The sequence below is a fragment of the Sus scrofa genome, chromosome 6 (assembly GCF_054392235.1).
Source record: "Sus scrofa isolate SSC_HxYL_T2T_F1_AM1 chromosome 6, Sscrofa_HxYL_maternal_Yorkshire_Landrace_v2.0, whole genome shotgun sequence".
Taxonomy (NCBI): Eukaryota; Metazoa; Chordata; class Mammalia; order Artiodactyla; family Suidae; genus Sus; species Sus scrofa.
This window is the reverse complement of record NC_139388.1, coordinates 174,440,129-174,461,414: the sequence shown is the minus strand read 5'-3', so window position 1 is coordinate 174,461,414 and position 21,286 is coordinate 174,440,129. Positions and strand designations below refer to the sequence as shown.

At 46.0% G+C, this 21,286-nt stretch overlaps 1 protein-coding gene across 50 annotated transcripts in view; it reads right to left on the bottom strand.

Annotated features, from left to right (window-relative positions):
- Positions 1 to 21,286, bottom strand: part of SCMH1 (Scm polycomb group protein homolog 1) — a 189,468-nt gene that overhangs the window by 82,604 nt on the left and 85,578 nt on the right. For 27 of the 50 annotated variants that reach the window (XR_014808590.1, XM_084965517.1, XM_084965533.1 and 24 more), the window contains 2 exons: positions 10,574 to 10,662; positions 5,028 to 5,271 (listed from right to left, as the gene is read on the bottom strand). Coding sequence is in view for 49 of the 50 variants with exons in the window: in XM_084965517.1 (XP_084821643.1) it covers positions 5,028 to 5,271; positions 10,574 to 10,662 (333 nt within the window). In the remaining variant the exon portion in view is untranslated. Of the gene's footprint in view, positions 1 to 5,027; positions 5,272 to 10,573; positions 10,663 to 12,162; positions 12,345 to 15,444; positions 15,491 to 21,286 lie in introns of all 50 variants that reach the window. The other 23 variants (XM_084965509.1, XM_084965511.1, XM_084965504.1 and 20 more) reach the window with 4 other exon arrangements.

The window sequence follows — 21,286 nt, the reverse complement described above, 5'->3', positions numbered from 1 at the left end:
AAGAGGAAACAGTCAGGGGAGCGCAGGTTCACCGCACAGACCTCATCTCACCAACACACTTTCCTGACTCAGAGCGCTGAAGTGTCTCCGTGTGCAGTTCCCTTTTCTTGGGGTGTCTGGACATCTAACTTCAGACCTCACTCAAGGACAGGGGGCATCCACTCTGTCCTTCAGGGTTCCGAGCATCTGCAGACCCATTTTCTCATTTTACTCACTCTGTCAACCCCCAAAGTAGGTATTTCTCTATAACCCGCCACCGATCACGGCTAATATGGGGCTGCTCTACTGCATATCTTTATCCATAACTGCTGGGTGGATGCATGAAGGCCAGAGTTTCTAGATGTGACCAGAGTACAAGGCCAAAGCTGGAATAATCACGGAAATGGCGCGCGTGTGCATGTGTGTGCATGTGTGCGTGTGTGTGCGCTCGCGTGTGTGCACGTGTGTGCATGTGTGTGCGTGCGCACAGGGAAGGAGGAAACACTGTACCAAGGATCACCTCGTTCCACCTTTCACTCGAGGCACGCCTTGTTCAAAGCCATGAAACTATTTCGTGGCACAGTTGGGCCTAGATTTCAGTGCAGTTCTCAGATTACACTACACTGCTTCTTTGCTATTTCATATCAGGATCTGGAAGCCAAAATCCAGAGTCTCAAAAGGAGCTCTGCAAAGAGCCCAGAGGAGAATGGGGAGAGGACAGGGGAGTCACGTGAAGGCATCGCGGCTCGAAGGGGTGGCCCTGACAGCTGGCCCTACAAAACCATCTCCACGGCCTCTCCCTCCAGACTCAGGTATCAACAGAACCAAGTCGCCTAAGTCTCTGAACTTTGATTTTTCTCCTAAATGAAACAGATCTGAAAATACCTATTCTAGAGTCACCAGGAAGATGTAAAGAAATAACGTGTGTAAAAGAACATCCAATGGAATTTTCCTACTTACTGGGAGCAAGAAACAACTGCAAGTTACTTGAATGTTTTTAACATGTGCGCACCAATGACCAGTAGGTAGGAAGGAAGGAGGAGCCGGTGTGATTACAAGAAGCGGCTCACACACAGGGAACACCTGGTTCGTGACATGAACCGAGTGAGATCACGTTTCCTCCGGTCTGCGTCGCTTGCGTCTTAGCCAGGACACTGAGAAAGCCCCAGCTCTGGCAGCACCGCCAGCTGCCTCGCGGACTCTGCCGAGGGCAGGAGTCGGGGGGGGGGGGGCGCTCCTGGATGAGGCGACCTGGTTGCTGGAAGGACGACTGAGGGACGACAACTGAGCTCGGCCCACCTCGTCATCCCCGAAGAAGCTCAGGTCTCCAGAGACACAGTGAAGAGGAGGAGAGGCGCCGGCAACCCCCCGGAAGCATCGGCCGCAGGGCGCGCCGTCGTTCCCACCAGCATGTTGTGCAGTCAGAAGAAAGACACATGCCCCCCCCCCATTTCTGGACACAAGGACTCTCAGCTGCTCTGGCTTCTGAGAACTGCCGGATGGCTCTAGGTCAAAGCCCCCGTCAAAACGACGGAGTTCCCTCGGCGAGAAAGTAAGAAGATCCACCTGCTAACTGAACACAGCCTGGAGCACCAAGGCACGTCCTGTCGGAACTTCCAGTAAACGAAAACGACTCTACTACCACTTCCAAGGCACTTTTCTTGCTGCTTCCACAGAGACAGCATCTCAGAGTCGGCAGCGGAGGGCAAAAGATTTCCCACGGGGACCCCAGGGTCTGGTTTCCTGAAGCACACAGATGAGCAGCCCTCTCCCGAGGCAGAGTCTCTCTCCTCTCCCCAGTCGCCCCATCTCCGGTTCTCTCCTCGCTGCGCCACCAACCTAATCCGAGCGACCCTCAGCTTTTCCTTGCCCACAGTCACGGCACAGCCCATTCGCCATAGAGCAGCCCCAGCGAGGCTGGCAATACTAGCCTGACTGACACACGACTCACGCACCGTAAAACCCGCCCTTTCAAAGCGCCCAGTTCAGTGCTCTGAGCAGGTTCACAGACTTGTGCCAACACCCTCTCCATCTGACCTTAGACGTACTCATCACCCTCTCAGAAGGCACCCCACGCCCATTAGCAGTCACTTCCCTTTTCCCTCCACCAACCCCCTAGAAGCCACTAACCCACTTGTCTCCACGTTTTTGCCTATTCTGGGCATTCTGTATAAATGCAGCCATAGAACGGGTGGTCTTCTGTGACGGGCTTTTTTCACTTAGCACATTCTGTTTTTAAGCTACATTGAATGCTGTAGCACCTATCAACACCTCGTCTTGTTTCAGTGCTAAATACTTCACATGGATACAACACATCTTACGTGCATTTTCACCGGAGGAACACCAGGGCTATTCCTACCTTCTGGCTCTTGGGAACAATGCTACCGTGAGTGGTCATGCTCCACTAGTGGGTAGACATACGGTTTCTGCTCTCTTGGGTGTCCACCCAAAAGTGGACTCGCTGGGCCAGAGGTAACTCCATGTTTGACATTGGAGCAACTTCCAAACGGTTTCCAAAGTTGCTGCAGCGTTTTTCAATCTCACCAGCGAGTACGAGAGTTCCAATTTCTCGGCACTCTCGCCAACACTTGCTCTTGTCTTCTGCGGTTGTAACCAGACCCACAGGCGTAAAGCGGCATCTCGCTGGGGGTTTGAGTTACACTTCCCCAGTGACGAGTTAGTGAGCATCTTTTCAAGAGCTTCACAGCCTTTTATTTTCTTTAGAAAAATATACAAAACTTTTGACATCTTTTAAACTAGGTTATATACCTTTTTAATCATTGAGTTATCTTCTCAGACATAAGTGTAAGTGACTTTTTAAAAAGTGAGTCAGATTTTGTTACTCCTCTATATACAGAAGCCTCTAATGATTCCCCGCTGTGTCTAGAATAAAATCTAAATTCTCACTCTGGCTTACAAGGTCCTACAGGATGTTGCCACTTTCCCCTCACACAGTGCATTGTGGTCGGAGCAGTCTTCTTTCTGCCTTGAAACATAATAAGCTCAGTCATGTCCCAGCACCACTGTATGTATGTCCCATCTGTCTGCTTGGAATTCTCTTTCCTTGGATGGCTTCTCCTTGTCATAGAATTCAAACATCACTTTTTCAGACAATTTTTCCTAAAAAGAAATTCTATCTAAAGTAGCTCCCCCTCTGCAAAGAGGAATGAGGGAACTTTTGAGGATGACGGTATTATCTTTTTTTTGTTGTTGTTTTTTTAGGGCCGCACCTGCAGCATATGGAGGTTCCCAGGCTAGGGGTCTAATTGGAGCTGCAGCCGCCGGCCTACGCCACAGCCACAGCAACACCAGATCCGAGCCATGTCTGCAACCTACAGCACAGCTCACGGCAATGCTGGGTCCTTAACCCACAAAGCGAGGCCAGGGATCGAACCTACAACCTCATGGTTCCTACTTGGATTTGTTTCTGCTGTGCCACGATGGGAACTCCTTTTTTTTGGGATGGTGTTATCTTTATTACAGCAATGGTTTCATGGATGTACATTTATGTCAAAACTTTTCAAACTGTACACTTCATTTTTTTTTCCCTAGGCTCACACACCTGCAACATATGGAGGTTCTCAGGCTAGGGGGTCAAACTGGAGTTGCAGCTGCCAGCCTACCAGCCACAGCAATGCAGGATCTGAGCCACGTCTGCAACCCATACCACGGCTCTCGGAAACGCCAGATCCTCACCCCACCGAACGAGGCCAGGGATCAGACCTGCATCCTCATGGACACTGGCTGGGTTTGTTACTGTTGAGCCACAACAGGAACTTCCAAACTGTGTACTTTAAATATGTGCCATTGACTTCACTTCAACTACGTTCAATAAAGCTGTTAAACAAATAATTCCTTCACAATCACACCTTTACCGTCACTACTGTCACACTATTTCCTTCGAAGAAATTATCTATCTGAAATCATCTTGCTTATTTCTTGATTTGAATGTTTATCACTTATCTCATCCCTCAGAATGGAGGTGCCGTGAGGGCACCTGATAGGTATTTTTCATCTCTGTAACTGCCACATCCTCAGCTTGGCTCACGATTAGATGCGGGATAAATATTTGGCTCAGTGAATGAAGGACTGACAGAGGTTTAGAAAAGGAATCTGCAGAATACAGGGAGAGCGACTTTCTACTCCCGCAGATGCACAGTATTTTAGACTTAAGGGAACGAGAGTCTCATCATCTACTTTCTGTCTTAAGAGCGGCCTCAGACGCCATCCCAGATGCCCTCCCCACCAGGGGCACTAGAAATACCGTCGACTGTTCGACGGCTCTGCGGTGCCACCGAGCACTTCACACCCCTTCCCACTGGCCGTGGCTGGCTCAACTATAACAGCATTAGAATGACAACAGAGCATATCGTACAGTAATCATAATAAAATACTGCATGATGCCTATTATAACAGCAGCAGCAGTGTAAGAAGACCATTGGTTTCGCATTTGGTATTTGCCAGATGCTCCATGAGCATTTCGCCCAAGGAATCTCATTTATTCCTCATTTATTACAGGAATTTTGAAGCTTAGAAGGGTGATCCAGCTGCCCAAAGCCACACAGCCAGTAAAAGGCAGAGCTGGACCTCAAGCCTAAGTCTTACTTCAAAGCCCCTGCTTTTTCTATTATGCTACGTACTTGCTAAGCATGTTTATACGAGGCAATGTTATTCCAGCTTCTCTGCGATCAAGCCGCCCGAGACCCGAGGAAGATGTGAGCCTCGAGAAGGCCCCCTCGACATGTGAAACGGGCCGGGAACAGGAGGGAGAGAGATGGGAAGCTCGCTGCCCGAGCAGAAACCGGGATATTTAGAGCGAGGAATTCCTACTTTATCTCAAACGCCACGTCTAGCTTTGTGTGACTTTCGATGTCACCGTCCTCTGACCCCTTTTGAGTAGACCCTAGTTCTTACCTAAGTTGCTGGCCCTTGCCCCTCCTCTGCCTGCGAGTGAGGTGGACTGATGAAGGTGTGCCGACCGTGAGGGTCTAGAGAGTCCCCCAACCAACCTGGGTCCCAGCTTCCAGGGCTCATCGATGGGCATTTACCTTTAGTGCCGGGCGGCTGCAGGGTGTCTCCCGTCAAGGAACACCAGCCCACAGGGAAGATGTCCCGGGAGTCGAAGCGGCACCAGTAGTCAAAGGCCCCTCGCCACCCATCAAAAGTGACAAGCACCTCCGAGCCCCGCACTTCCCCAATCGTGGCTGGGCAAATGAAATGCGGGTTCTTCCTGTCCACAGCTTCTAGCTTCATTCCCATTTTGAAGAAGTTGTGAGAAGGCGATGGTGGTTCCTAGGTGAGAAACATAAACACACAGACCTAGACGCAAAGAAAGAGGCCATGTATGTCCAAGGACTGCTACCTCCTTCGGATGATGAAAAAATGATTGCTGTATACGATTTACAATGGGGCTTTCGTCTTTCTTTTCAATGAATTTCAAAGAACAGCAAGGTATCACTTTGTTAATCCCAACCTACTGACATTTTTGCTTCAGATGCTTTAAAGAAAGAAAAGGTACACATGAAGCTAAATCCCCCTCTGGGTCCCTCCCCACGCATGTTTTGCATTTTACTACACAGGTACGCTATCATCTGCATACTTTAAAATTTCGCGTAAACAGTATTATACTGAACATAGCATTCGACAGCTTGCTTTTTTTGTTCAACGTTATGTTTGTGAAACACATCCTCGTTGATAAAATAGCTCCCGTTCATTTTAACTGCTAACAGGAAGATGCGGCAATTTTTTCATGCTCTTCTGGCAGATATTTAAGGTTGTTTTGAACTGCTGCTCTTTCGAGAGCTTTAACGGCCACGCCTGCACTTGTTCCTTTGTCCCCATACGTGTGGGCACGTCTTTAGGATGGATACCTAGGAGGAGAACTGCTGGGTCACAGGACAGATACACACATCTTCCGCTTTATTAAAACAAACATTGCTCATTGCCCTCCAAAGTGACGGTACATTGCACACTCTCTGCAGTAGTCTCGCTAGTTCTTGGGTGCTGACCTGCAATGCATAATGAGGTGTAAAATTTCTAGAAAAGTACCGTCCACTCTCTTCTGTCTCCCTGGTCGTACTGTCTGATCCTGGACCAGCAACACAGTCTGTTAAATGGATATCTGACAGAAAAAGTCCCCCAACTTTGTTATTCTTCGATAGCATTTTGATTTTTCTTTACCTTTGATCTTTCATATGAATTTTAGAATCATAAGTTCTACAGAAAAGTCCTATTTGTATTTTGACTGGAATCCCAATGAATTTATAATCTGGGAAGAAATAACCTTTGTATGTGTGACACTGAGCCTTCTTCCATCTTTACACTGATAGTATTTTCCATTCAAGTATTCTTTAATGTAGATTTCTTCTTATCAATGTAAGATTTTCCTCTGTAAATATCTCATGCTTTTTACTAACTTTTTTCTAGGGACCTTATAATGTTATTGCTATCTTAAAGATTATCTTTTAAAATTTTATTTTCAAACCACTTGTTGCTGTTCAATTTTTAAAATTTGATCAACTGGGAGTTCCCGTTGTGGCTCAGTGGTAAAGAACCCAACTAGTATTCATGAAGATGTGGGTTCAATCCCTGGCCTCACTCAGTGGGTCAGAGGACCCGGCATTGCCATGAGCTGTGGTGTAGGTCACAGATGTAGCTCTGATTGGGCACTGCTGTGATCAGCTGGTGTAGTGCCGGCAGCTGCAGCCCAGACTGGACCCCTAGCCTGGGTATTTCCATATGCTGCACCTGTAGCCCTAAACAAACAAACAAACAAAAAACCCAACAACAAACAAACAAAGAATTCCCATCATGGCTCAGTGGAAACAAATCTGACTAGTATCCAGAGGATGCAGGTTTGATTCCTGGCCTTGCTCAGTGGGTTAAGGATCCGGTGTTGAAGTGAGCTGTGGTGTAGGTCGCAGATGCGGCTTGGATCTGGCGTTGCTGTGGCTGTGGTCTAGGCCAGTGACTACAGCTCCGATTCCACCCCTAGCCTGGGAACCTCCATATGCAGTGGGTGTGGCCCTGAAACCATAAATAAAATTAAAAAAACAACACAAAAAACTACTCCTGAGTTAACAGGTGTGTGACAATTAAGTTCCACGCCGTTATTTGGCCATTTACCACTTTTGTTACTAGATCTGGTTTATACAGTTATAGGCAATGATTAATTTTATATGTAATATGTTAACCAATTTTTCCTCAGCACTACTTTCTGCATCTCATTCTCACTTTCTGAGGTCAATTATCTTCTTCCTGAGACATACTCTTCAATTGTTCTTTCAGAGGATGTATGAGTATCTATTTGTATTAGTTTCTTTGACAATGTTTTGATTTTGCATTCATGCTGTAGTAACTGTATAACTAGATATAAAATTCTAGGTGGACAGCTATTTTTTCCTAGTTCTTGGAAGAGATTTTTCTATTATTTTTGGCTTATCAAGAAGTGTGCTGTTAGCCTAACTGTATCCCTTTGAAGGTTCAGTCTGCATGGCTGGGAAAGCCTCAGATACAAAGGGCAACGTCGTATCCATTTTATGAAGCCCAATGTACTATATGCCATTTTAGGTAAGGAGCTGGCCCGTGCGGATTTTGGTATGTTCAGGAAGTCCTAGAGCCAGTCTCCTCGCATGAGTCTCTTCTATGTGGTCACGTGCCCAGACCTTTCCTTTTCCTTTTTTGGCTGCACCCCTGGCACATGGAAGTTCCTGGGCCAGGGACTGAACGTGAGCTGCAGCTGTGACCTACAGCACAGCTGGAGCAATACCAGATCCTGCAGCTCACCGTGTCAGGCCAGGGACTGAACCCCTACTTCTGTAGTGACCCGAGCTGATGCAGTCAGATTCTTAATCCCCTGGGCGGTGGCAGGAAGGCCATCTCAGACCTTTCCTTTTGACTTTAGGTATATACCGTGATGTTTTAAGGTGTCTATTTGTATTTATTACACACTCTGAAAACTTCTGTCATTATCTTTTCATATATCGACTCTTTTATTATTTCTAATTAATCTTTCTGCATTTCATGGTTGGCATACACTGGACCTTCTAATATTATTCTCTTTGTCTTCTCAATATGTTCCATTTCTTTATCTCTCTGTGGTTCATCGTGGGGAAATTCCTCACATACGTCTTTCAGTTAATTCTTCTCTATCTACAGGTCTAAGCTGCTTATACAACTACCTAATAATTTAAAAAGTTAATGGTTCATAAGTTTCATTTCTAGATATTCAACTTGTTTTTTTAATTTGTCTTTAAAAAAAAGAGGTTTGTACTTTTCTCATTTTAAAACTCCTTCTTTTCATTCTTTAATCATTTTCTTTCTTCATTTTTTTAAAGAATCTTTTTAGGGCCACACCCACGACATACTGAGGTTCCCAGGGTAGGGGTCGAATTGGAGATGCAGGTCCCGGCCAACACCACAGCCACTGCAATGCAAGAGCTGAGCCATCTCTGCGACCTACACCACAGCTCACGGCAACGCCAGATCCTTAACCCACTGAGCGAGGCCAGGGATCAAACCTGCATCCTCATGGATGCCAGTCAGATTCGTTTCCCCTGAGCCACGATGGGAGCACCTCTTTAATCATTTTCAAATACTTAACTTACAATATCTATCTGATACTTCTATTATCTAAAAGCCCTTGAGGTTATAATCTTACATTGATTGTGACCGCTGATGTCTCATGATGCTGGATGTGTTTTGTGAGTTTTGAGGGCTCTGCAACTGTGAACTGAACTGAACTCATCTTCAGCGGCGCCTCACTTTTGACACTCCCATGCCATCTGGCATGAAAACCACAAAGCCCTCCTGAGAGGCTTTGGGTTGCTTCTGCCAGGCACTCAGAAATATCTCCATATAATTTTGAAGTTCCAAGACAAACACAAGCAGTATATTTAACCCTGGACTTTCATGAGAAAAGATTGGTTTTTTTTTTTTTTTTTTTTTTTTTTTTTGGTTTTTGTCTTTTGAGGGCAGCACCTGCGGCATATGGAGGTTCCCAGGCCAGGGGTCCAATCGGAGCTGCAGCTGCCAGCCTACGCCACAGCCACAGCCACGCCAGATCTGAGCTGCATCTGCGACCTACCCCACAGCTCATGGCAACGCCAGATCCTTAACCCACTGAGGGAGGCCAGGGATCCAACCCACGAGCTCATGGTTCCTGGTCGGACTGGTTTTGGCTGCTCCACGGCGGGAACTCCAGACCGTTTCATCAGAAGAGGCGAATCAGTCCCCACCCGCCCACGGCCCAGGCAGAGGCTCTTCCTCCTTTAACACCACGGCTTTTTCACTAGCGGGTAAACACATGAGGGATCCAGTTTTTATGTGGTAGCCCCAAGCCCACTTTTCTGCCTTGCACGGGCCCAAGGCCTCATCGTCTATCATACTGATGTGTTAAAAGACAAGGTCCCAGGAGTTCCTGTCATGGCTCAGCCGATAATGCACCCGACTAGTATCCATGAGGACGCAGCTTCAACCCTTGGCCTTATTCAGTGGGTTAAGGATCCGGCGTTGCTGGATCTGGTGTTGTGTGGCTGTGGCTGGTAGCTACAGCTCTGATTCAACCCCTTACCTGGGAACCTCCACATGCCCATTTGCCATGGGTATGGCCCTAAAAAAAAAAAAGAAAAAGACAAGGAAGCAAGACTGGCAAAGCCCCTTCAGGCCCCTGCAGGCTCAGCACACCTGACCCTCTGGTTTTCCCTCTTCATTCTGGCCTTGGAGAGTTTTCTTCCTTTCTGGTAAGGTCAACAAAGCGTTTAGGGGGTATCTGTTGGCCACCCACGCCCGCCTCCTCACCATGCTGAGGTATCCGCAGTGGAAGGGTTTCAAGCTGCCCAGTACACTGTATCCCGGGAACCTGGCACTTGCAGGGTTAGACGGAGATGGCAGCAAAGTCAACCCTGATTCAGCGCCCCTTCTGGTAACTCTAAGCTCGTGGAAGATCAACTGGAAGCAGACTGACTGTCTCATCCCGTGAGACACCAGGAAGAATGAACACAGAGTCTGGGCCTCTGACCCACCACTCACTAGTCATGTGAGCTTGAGCAAGTTCCTTCTTCAAAAGTATTTGTTTCCTTAACTACTAAATGGCAATAATAATTCTTGCTTCGTAAAGTTAATTGTGAGTATTAAATGAGACACTGTATATAAACTCCAAACATACAGTAGGCACGCCTTCCTTTCTGTTCAGAAAATGAACTTTATGCAATTCTATGGTCCATAATAAGATCAGCTTCTTTAGATTTAAATTATATTTTATATGTTTTACTAATTAGATTTTTTAAAACTTCTTAACAATCCTGTGAGGTGGACAGAATTTCACTTTATAGATGAGGTCAAAACGTTATTGGCAGAGCTGGGACCACAAAACCAGAAATAATATTTCTCTGGGGGATAACTGCTGCTTCATAAGGCATTAAAAGAAAAAGAAAGAAAGAAAAAGAAAAAAAGAAATCCCTCTGCTGAACTAGTTTCTGAAACGGCGTCCTCAGGCCATAAATACAATGTACACATCGGAGATCCAGTAACACAAAGAATATAAGCATCTGACTTTAAGGAGTTTGCAGCTGGTGACATCTGAGGGACTCCGTACCTTGTGGAAAATCCTGATGGGAGCCATCTCTGCTCCATTGAGCGTCTTCAAAAGGAACATGGGCCAAGAGGAGGCATTCAGCCGAAATCCTGCAGCAAACATAATGGGTAACAGATAAAAAATATGTCTCAAAGGGAAACACTACACCAAACTTTCCCTTTGGAATCCAGCTACTCCTGCCACAACCTACGCTGTGACAGTTATAGAATCACAGCCTGTTAGGAAAGGACTTCAAGGTTAAGGAGAAGAAACGCCTCACTAGACAGGTGAGGAAACGCGGCACATGAGAGGGAACGTAACCTGCCCAAGGTAACGTGGCAAAGTAAGTAGCGGAGCAAAGTCCCAACCACGTTTGCTGACGCCAGGACAGGTGTTGCCGCACATCCATCATCACGCCCACGAAGCTGCCCTGAAAAGTCCAAGACCACAGATGTGGGGAAGGAACGGTAAGTACTTGGAAACGATCTAGATGGTGGTGTGTGAAAGGGGATTTAAGGATCTCTTAAGAAACCAGCTGTCTGGTAAGTCCAAGACACGAGTAAATCTTTTTGGTTCATCTCAATACAACACTCTCTCGCTTTTGTTCTTTCTCTCTCTCTCTCTCTCACACACACACACACACACACACACACACACACACACGAGCACAAAACACTTTTGATATTCATTGTTACCCAAACAACAAAGGGTCAGGCCTTGATGCGGACGGCAGGGAGCACCGTATCCAAAAACACTCATTTCGCAAGAGGGCAAAAAGCAGCCTAGGCAGCTTAGTCGTGTCATTCCACAGTTACGAGTCGGTAAGCACCCCCCATTTAATTGACAAATTGTGAAAAAAAAAAAGATCATTATCACGGGTAAGTCTTCCGATGAGGGCTCCAAGTGCTCCCTTCAATTTGGTTTCAACTCTGCATCCTGAAATCCCCAAATCGAGGGCTTTCCCTCAACTGTCCCATTCCCTACAAAGAACAGATGGGCTGAACCAAAGCTGCGGCGAGCTTGAAAGAGCAACGACAGCATCTGATGTTACTGAGTACTGGGCTGTGTGGAGACACTGTGCCTGGCGTTTTCTCCTGTCTAATTTAATCCTCAAGACAACCCAGGGAAGTAGAAACTACCTTTGCTTTATAGATAAAAATAGAGGTATAAAGAAAACTGCTTAAGATTTCAAAGTGAGCAAATGACAAAACCCAGGCAATCTGGCCACTGAGCCCACACTCGTAACCGCTATGCCCAGCGATCACTGTGCGAGTGAAAAATGCCAAAAGGAAGAGGCAGCTTTTGGGATTAACGATTCGTTAACAACTGTAACCGAATTAAAGGGCAGGAGATGACGAGAGAGAAAAGGGCGGAAATAGCATGATTGAAACTTTTCCTCCCAAAGCTGGTGAGGCTGCCCTTTCCCAAGGCCAGGCGACGTCCGGGGAGAGCGCATGCGTGTAACAGGTGGCGACGCCCCTCCTCGCCCGCCACCACTTCCTGTCTCGCTCGCCCAGCTTTTCTTCCTTTTGCAAAACAACGGCAGAACAAAACCAAAAACCTAACTCCGTGAGATCTTGTGGTCGCGCCGATCACTGGGCTCTACCTACCTGGCCATGGAACGGAAAACAACGTCAGAGAGGAGCCCCGGCATCCCCAGACCAGACGCATGCACACGTGTGTCCCGAACCGGGTCAACTGTTTTCTCGCGTGCGTGTTGCAGCCTTTCTTCTTCTGGGGTCGTGGTTGTAAGGATGTTTGTAGATGTGGCACTGCTACATGGAGAACACAGCTGAGAACAGAGCCAAGGCAGAACAGGAGATGGAGACAGAGGGTTTAAAACCCTGTGTCCAAACACACTGGACAGCAGGTCTCAGACCTTTTGGTTCTGAGCGTCCTAACTCCCGCCTCTGCCCCTTTCCTTCCTTTAACCTGGCCTGGGTTGCGGTTTTGCATTCACGGCCAAAAGAGTCTTGGGTGCTTCTCTTATCTGATGATGGCAATGACGATGATGACGACAAATTTCCCCAGAAATTCAGGTCTGGTTTGTGTGGGGGAAGGGCTGGAGCAAAGCCAAGCCGGAGCAGACCTGCCATGCGTGACTTACTACACCTGTGAATACGGCAAAGCAAGACACAGCCGTTCTAGAGAAATGCTCTCCACACCTTCACGAAAGACGCGTCGGGAGGAACCACCGCGCACTTAGAAAATTCGGATTCACGCCCTTAGTTCCTTCCCAACAACTAGAGAATATGCCTCCCCATGTGATTCCCAGGTCAGTTTTTTAGGAGTGGCTTACTGAGAGGCTTCTATCTCATCTGGTACTTGAGCTAAAAAAAAAAAAAAAAAAAAAAAAAAAAAAAAGTTCTGGAACCAGGGACTGAATCCGAGCCACAGCCGTGACCTACACCACAGCTGTGGCAATGCTGGGTCCTTTAACCCATGTGCTGGGCTGGGGACTGCACCCGCACCCCGGTAGCAACCCAAGCCACTGCAGTCAGGTTCTTAACCCACCGCACCAATCCTCAAGTCTTTATGTTTTTAACGAGACTTAGGAGGTCTAGAACTTGCTTCTTCTCATAATTCACCTCTTCTCACTCCCCCGACCTTCATTCACTGGTCTGTTTCCTCAGCACACTGAGCTCTGTCCCTGTGCCTCAAACACCACTCACTTTCCTCGAATCGTTAATAGTTAGTTCTTTGCTGAAATATCACCTCCTCAGTAAATATCGCCTAGATCCTGCTCCTTTCTTATTATCCTTGACTTCTTATCACTGCCTAAATTTTCTTTCTTGTTCCCATGTATGTGTATGTCTTTCCAACTAGAACATAAGTAACATGAAAGTTTTACTGAACAAAGAAAAAAGTCTCCACATATCAAATGGGTGCCAGGAACTGATAAATGCTTTACCATGTTCTCCCATTTAAACCTCACAAAAAACATGCGGCAGGGTTTACTAATGATCTGGCAAGTGAGGCTACTGAATTTCAAGGTTAAAAGTCAAGGTAAGCAATTTACCACTGGCCACACAATTAAACTAGTAAGTGGCTGGGCTAATAGCAGAAAGCCAGGTCTCTAATTTTCAATCCAGGCATGCTGCAGGCGTTCTGTGCTTACCGAGGATTTCTTGAAGAAGCAATTACAAAGAACTTCTAGATGCTCCTAAGACTGTGGGACTACCGAGTAAGCCAGGATTCGGATGTTTAAACCAACAGTGACTTGAGCCTGCCTGGACTTCAGTGTACCTCAGCAGGTGTAGAAGCTAAGCATAGCTCATGCCCCCTGGTGGCAGGTATCAGAACAGCACGCATGCCAGGAACCACACGGATGGGTCCTCCTCCCCACCCTGCCATCGTCCCACGTAATTCCAAGCTTTATGAAGTTATCAGGCTCTACGGCTGTCGAGACGGTTCCCAGATCATTCTCTCCTCCAAGAAGAGCTTCACATGCATATCCACATACAAACACATGCACAGAACAGGCCACTGACTCACTGCACAACCCGAAACAACTCACTTCACTTTTACCATTTCTCTGTTTGTCTGAGAAAGACACTGAACTGAGGCAGTGCTTTCAAACTGAGGCTGGATGAGCTATCTAAATTCTTCCCAAGAGTAAGAGAAAGGAGAAGTGGAACTGGAAGAGAGGTGCTGAACAAACTGTCTTGCCTGAGTCAGAAGCGGATGTTCAGCCAGGCTGTCTCTCGGAAGGACTATTAGGATTCCTTCTGGTTCTGCCAGGATGATGTCACCACTTCCCTGCTCCACTCTCACACACACTCGAACACAAGTTAATTCAGACTTTTTTATCTGGGAGTGGGGGTTGTGACTAGTCGTGAGGTAGCTTAGGTATGGATGGGTCTGGCATTAATATCAAGGGCCTTGCTGCAGAGAAGAGAGCCCTCAGAGAGTATTTTTAAAATTTATAAAATGAGTATTTAGGACACCATGGTTAAAGTTACTTCTTTTCTAAAATTTTGTGTCCCTCCCCCCACAAATTTCTATAAACAGAGTCCAAATCTCTACAACTACAAAACATACCCCTTTTTTTTTTTTTTTTTTGGAATATGTAAGTTCCCAGGCTAAGGGTCTAATTGGGTCTGCAGCTGCCAGCCTACCCCACAGCCACCGCAACACTGGATCCTTAAGCCACTGAGCGAGGCCAGGGATAGAACCTGCGTCCTCATGGACACTAGTCAGGTTCTTAACCTGCTGAGCCACAATGGGAACTTCAAGATATAGATCCTTTTAAATTCTCCTTCCTCTGACAGGTCCTGGAGGCTGTTTAGCATTTGAGAAGACAGGCCAGTGCCAGGAACAAAAAACATTCAAGTCAGTGTCCCCCACAGACACCAGAGCATGTGACCAAGTCTGCTGAGCAGGCGGTTTATATTGGGATCCTGACACACTTGACTAGGGGCCTCCCTAGAGGCTGGCTCTGTTCTAGACTGGGGTTGGGGAGTATTAAAGACTACATCAGTCCTACCCCCAGAAATACAGATTTAAGTGAGCTGCAGTAAGGCCTAGGCACGGAAATTTTCGAGAGCTCCCTAAGTGATTCCAGCTGGCCGGCTGTCTGAGAATGAGTGATCCAGACTCAGCCCTGTTCAGAGGAAAGAATCTGAGCACAGGACGGATGGATCAGGAAAACAAAGGGGTTTGAGGAAAGGCTGCTATCACCCGAGAATCATTCTACCTTTTCGCCTTTTCTCTCTGGAGGACCCTGCAAGGGAGTCACCAACGTTCCTATGTGAACAGGACACACACACACAAATCATAAAAGATTTTAATGGAGAAGAATGCTCTTTAGAGCCATGCTTCCCAAACACAGACCAACTGCGTTAGAGTCTCGGCAAAGCTGTTTGACCATGCAGAGTCCCAAGCCCCATTACCTAGAGATTCTGATTCAGCAACTCTGGGGAGAGGTCCAGAGGCGGCCTGGGGGACATGAACACACACACACATACACATGTATAATTATATACATTAGTTAAAACTTTTTATTTTGAGAAATTTTGAACCTTGAGAAAAGTAGCAAAAACAGTACATGAGCAAACTAGATACCCTTCACCTAGATTCAGCAACTAATTGCACTTCACCACAGTTGCTTTCCATCTGTCTGCACGTACTTTTTCCTCTAAACCACGGGAAAGTTCAGGCCATCATAAAACGTCCTGTCAGGACGCTTGTCCTCAGAGCAAGACGTCTCCTTTAATACTGCAGTATTATCTGACCCAAGAAATTTAATTACAAATATTCTCAACTGTCCCCAAATCTTTACAGCTGTTTAATTTGTAAAATATATCAAGAATCACATATTGCACTTGGTTTTCATGTTTCTTTAGTCTCCTTTAATCTTTTTTTTTTTTTTGGCCACGTTGTGGCACGTGCACGTGCCGAGACCAGGGATCAAACCTGCACCCCTGCAGTGACCTGAGCTGCTTCAGTTACAGCCCCCAATCTTGAACATGATGTATGCCACAAGGGAATCCGCAGTCTCTTTTAAGCTTGAATCATCCTGTTGCCTTTTGTCTTTCATGAAATTGCTGTTTCTGAAGAGTCTGGGCTGTTTTATGGAATGTCCCACAAACACCACACAAATGATACTGAGTACTTTTATTACTTCAAGAAGTGCGTCACGTCAGTTTGTCTAACTACTGACAAACTGACGATACTACATTTTAAGTAGCGACTCACAGATTTATACACTGTAACTTCCCCTTATAATGAACAGACAGTCAGTGGGGAGAAACTCTGAGCCGATGTGAATATCCTACTGTCCGATAAGCTTTTGAAAAACATGTTTTTAGCATATTCCTTATCATTGCCGGAATCCATTACAATGGTGGTTGCAAAATGGTAGTTTTCAATCATTCTTTATATTTATTAGCTGATATTCTATAAAAAAGAACTTTCTCGGCAACTTAAATTGTTTTTCTTTGTGTTTCACTAGGGACCCATGGACGCTATTACTATTTTCTTTTTTTTTTTTTTGAGAGTCATATTTTTCCAATGTTGGCCAGTCAGAGCCCATCTAGGCTCGTTCCTGCATCCCTCTGCTAGGTCCCCATCATTCTCTGAGACTTTCCTGCTTTCCAGCACAATAAGATGTTCCAGATTCACCTTACACTTTCTCTGTTGCTCAGCCTTGGAATCAGGCATGCCTCCAAGGAGTCCTGATTCCTTTCAGTGGAGAAGGATTTAGAAAGCAAAATGAAGGTCTGGTCACTGCTGCTGAGGGGTTGCTGTGTCCAGGCCTTTTCAACAGAGCTTGGAAAAGCTAACATACGTGTATGTTTGTATACATATGCATTCCAAGTGAATATGTTATATATTAATATATTTATGTACACTTTACACATATTACCACATATGCCTTTTTAAGCTGAGTTCATAACACGCCTACACTTCAAACACCACTCTGCAGCGTTCTCCACCTTCTCCCAGTCCTACGGGCATCACTCATTCATCTGCTGTCTTCGATACATGCAAAGTAGTTTCAGATCATGGGGCAAAAGCACCACCAGCACTAGGTCAGAATCTCTCTGCACTTCCGCATGTCCCCTGAGGGTGGGGCGGGCTCTGTGTCCAAGTTGTTTAAGCTCTTTCTTCAGCGGGATGGCGTCGTCCACCCGCTGGCCCGGTCTGTTTCTACTCAGAGTCAACTTAGGCTATGTCTTGCTCACCTTTTTGGGGGGTTAATTGTATGTATCAGGCAAAACACCGACATAACTCAAAAGTGACAGGAGCGTACAGGGAATGCTCAGAGAAGCCCCACCCCGTTTCTGTACTTTCCACCCCAGTCCCAGATACTCCGATAGGCGGCCTCTTCACTGTTTTCTGCCTTAGCCATCCTGTTTCTTTTCCTAGAACTGTACGTACACAGCGTACGCAGAAGTTCGTGTATGTTCTGCACGTGTACGTACACACACCTATTTCCTTCTTTCGCAAACGTGAACAGCATCCAGCCCACTCACGTCGTCGTGTGACCGTCACCACCTTCCACCTTCAGAACTTCTTCCTCTTCCCCCGAAGAAAGGCCGCTCATCTAACAATCACTTCCCACTCGGCCCTCGGAGCTCCCTGCAACCCCCTTCGATTTCCCGTCTCTGTGAATCTGCCTTAGTATTAGGCTCCTCGAATACGTAGAATTACACGGCATCTGTCCTTGTGGGGCTGGTTGGTCTCGCTCAGCGCAGCATCTCTGGGTTTCATCCGCATCGTGGGATGTGTCGCAATCTCCTCCTTTAGAGGCTGAGTAACAGTTCATCGTATGTATGGACCACATCCTATGTACCCTTCTCCTCTCGGGGGGCCCCTGGATTGTCCTGACCTTTCGGATACTGTGAACGGTGCTGCTTTGCAACCCCTGCCTTCACCCCCTGCTTTCTATTCCCTCATCCACCCCAAGGCGGAGCGGGTAGAACACGGGGTGGTTCTCTTCCGACCGTCTCTCGAGGCAACGCCACTTGGTCTCCGCAGTGCTTGTCCCATCGCACTTTCCCAGTGCACATGGGGTCCCATCTCCCCACATCCTAACCTACGCTGGTTATTTTCTGTTTATCTGATAACGGCCATCCTAATGCATGTGGGGGTGAAGTGTTACCTCACTGTGGCTTTGACCTGCATTTCCCTACACGATTAGCAATGCTGAGCATCTGTTCACGTGCTTCTTAGCTATTTGTACACCTCCTTTAGAGACGTGTCTATTCAAGTCCTTTGCCTGTTTTTCACTCTGGTTGTTTGTTACTGTTGGAGTTGTAAAAAATATATTCTGGATACTAACCTCTTATCAGATGTGTGATTTGCAAATATTTTCTCCCATCCCGGGAGTTCCCTTTTCACTGTTAACGCTGTTGTTTGATGAAAATTTTTAATTTTAGTGCAGTCCAATTTGGCTACGTTTTTCTTTTGTTGCTTGGGCTTCTGGTGTCACATCCAAGAAATCACTGGCAGTTCCGACATCGCGAAGCTTTTCCCCATGTTCTTATCTGAGAGTTTTATAGGTTTAGCCCTACGTTTAGGTTGCTGATCCATTCTGAGTTAACTACTATGCAATAGTGTGAAATAAAGGTCCAACGTCGTTCTTTTGCATGTAGATATCCAGCTTTTCCAACGCTACTTGTTGAATCAGATATGCGATTTGGGAAGAACAACGGCTTTATTGAGATGTAACTCATTATAAAATGTATCCCTTTAAATATGTGAATCAGTGGTTTTTAGGGTTATGCAAAGATCATTCTATCTAATTTTAGAACATTTTCATGACTCCAGAAAGAAACCCCCGCATCTACTGGCCGCCACTCCCTATTCTCCCTTTGAGATAGGAGGGAAGGGGCAGGACACAGCTATTAAAGAATGACGTAGCCATTAAGGATAAGACAGAAACTGGTCAGAACCCATTAGGCCCAAGACGGCAGAAGACCTTCTAGTAAACCTAAAGTCTCAGTATAAACTCACTATAATAAGGCAGCACATGCTAGATAACACGCCTGCAGGCTCCGTGAAGTTCCGAGGCAGACCAAAAAAGACCAAAAAGTGGGCAATGGCCCAATTTCTGGAAATCTTACCCCCCCCAAATAGTTGGAATAATCCTTCCACTTTCCAGCCTATGAAATTACTCAGCCCATTAAAAAACAAACCACCCCTGCACTCCAGGGCCTCTCTCCTCCAGAGACAGCCCACACTCTGCCTCTGGAGCACCTGGCACAGTGGGTTGCCATCCTACGTTGCTGCAGCCATGGCTTAGGTCACAACTGTGATTCAGATCTGATCCCTGGCCTGGGAGCTCCCTATGTTGGGGGGAGGCCAAAAAAAAAAAAAAAAAATTAGAAGTGCACAGCCTAGTATGGTAGTTGCCAACTACAAAGGCTTTTAATTTTAAATTACCTTTTATTTCTTCTGCTTCTCTGATTGTGGTGACCAGGACTGAGGCAGGTGCCTCATGCCCGAGAGAAGAGTTATATTCCTCACGCTTCCTTCTGAAACGAATACTCTGAAACTGAACAGCTTAGAGACCTTCCTTGTCCTTCTCCCTAAACACAACCACCCCTGCGCTGAAGATTAGGCATCCTGAGCATAATTGCCTGTGGGTTGAAGGTTAGCAGCACATGCTGTTTTTCAGGAGCTTTCCTAGTCTGTTCTCATCTCTGATCAATACGCCTTTCCCCAGTACTGTTATTTGAGGCAATAGCCCAGGAGACCACCCTCAAGATCAGAACTCCGGACTCCAGCTTTGACGGCGAAGATTCCCCCCAAACAACGAGAATGCATGTTTGTCCCAATCCTGATTCCTATATGAAAACCTGTTTTTCTCCTTTGTACTATAAAACTCCTTGCAGTTCTTTCCGAGGGGGGTGGGGGGCACCGTCTTTCCGGCATTAGCCTGCTGTGGCCCTCCTCTGCCCGGCAAAGCAATAAAGGTATTTTTTTCCTCCTTTACCCCAAACCCCATCTTTGTGTTTCACTTCGGCACCAGAAGGCAGAGGCCAAATTCCGGCAACAGGACTTCCAGTACTATGCTGAATGACAGTGGTGAGAGTGGGCGTCCTTGTCTCTTCCAGATCTTAGTGGGAAGGCTTTCCGCTTTCCTCCAGTGAGTATTACCTTTGAGGTGGGTCTGTCATAAATGGCTTTATGTTCAGGTATGTTCCCTCTATACCCACTTTGGTAAGAGTTTTTATCATAAATGCATGTTAGACTGTTTCAAATGCTTTTTCTGCATCTAGTGAGATGATCATGTGGTTTTTGACTTTTTTTTTGTTAGTGTTAATTTTAAATTACAATTAAATTAAATAAAACTAAAAATTCCATTCTTCAGTTGCAGCAGCCGCATTTCAAGAGCTCGCCAGCCATGGGTGGCTGTCACTACCACACCGGACAGCAGAGATACAAAACACTTCCATCACTACAGAAAACTCCCTTGGGCGTTACAACAACTCAAGTGGAATGGAATTACCTGGCCTTCAAAGTTTTGTAGAATTTTCTTGTAAAATAATTTGCATGCAGTGCTTTGAAAACGCATTTTATAGTTTTACATAAAAATATATAGATAGATATTAAACATGGTAGTGCTACAGGGTCCACTTCGACAAAGCGTATTTTCCTATTCCACCTAGCTTTTCTAGTTTATTTACACAGCGTTATTCCCTCCTCTGCCATGTCCACACATATTGCCCTTGTTCCTTATTATGCTAACTAGGAGTCTGCATATTTTGTGGATATTTTCTCCAAAGGACCAGTATTTTGATTTACTGCCTTTTTATTTTCCACTTCCTTAATCTTTTTATCTTTATTTTTTCTTCTATTTCTTTCTACTTTGGATTTTCTTTGGATTGTAACTTTTTCTATCTTTTTGAATTGGGAATTTAACTTCTTAATTTTTATCCTTTCGTTTTAATTTATGTCAGTTATTTAAAGCTATAAATTTTCTTCCAAACACTGCCTTCATTTTATCTCAAAATTCTGATGTGATTTTTATTATTACGTTTTGGGAATTCTGAAATTTTGATTTATATTTCCCCCTTTCAAACAAAAGTTGTTTAAGAGTTTTAAATTTCACGGTAGAAGGTCATCCCCCGGGGGTATAGAGTCTGATATGCACACACGCTCACACTCACACACACACGGTCACACCATCATGAAAGCTTCAGCACCTTTCCTTCCTGCTCCCTTGGCCTTGGTCCTCAGAGAAGTGTGTTAAATCCCCTCCGTGTCTGTCTGTGTATCTTTTCC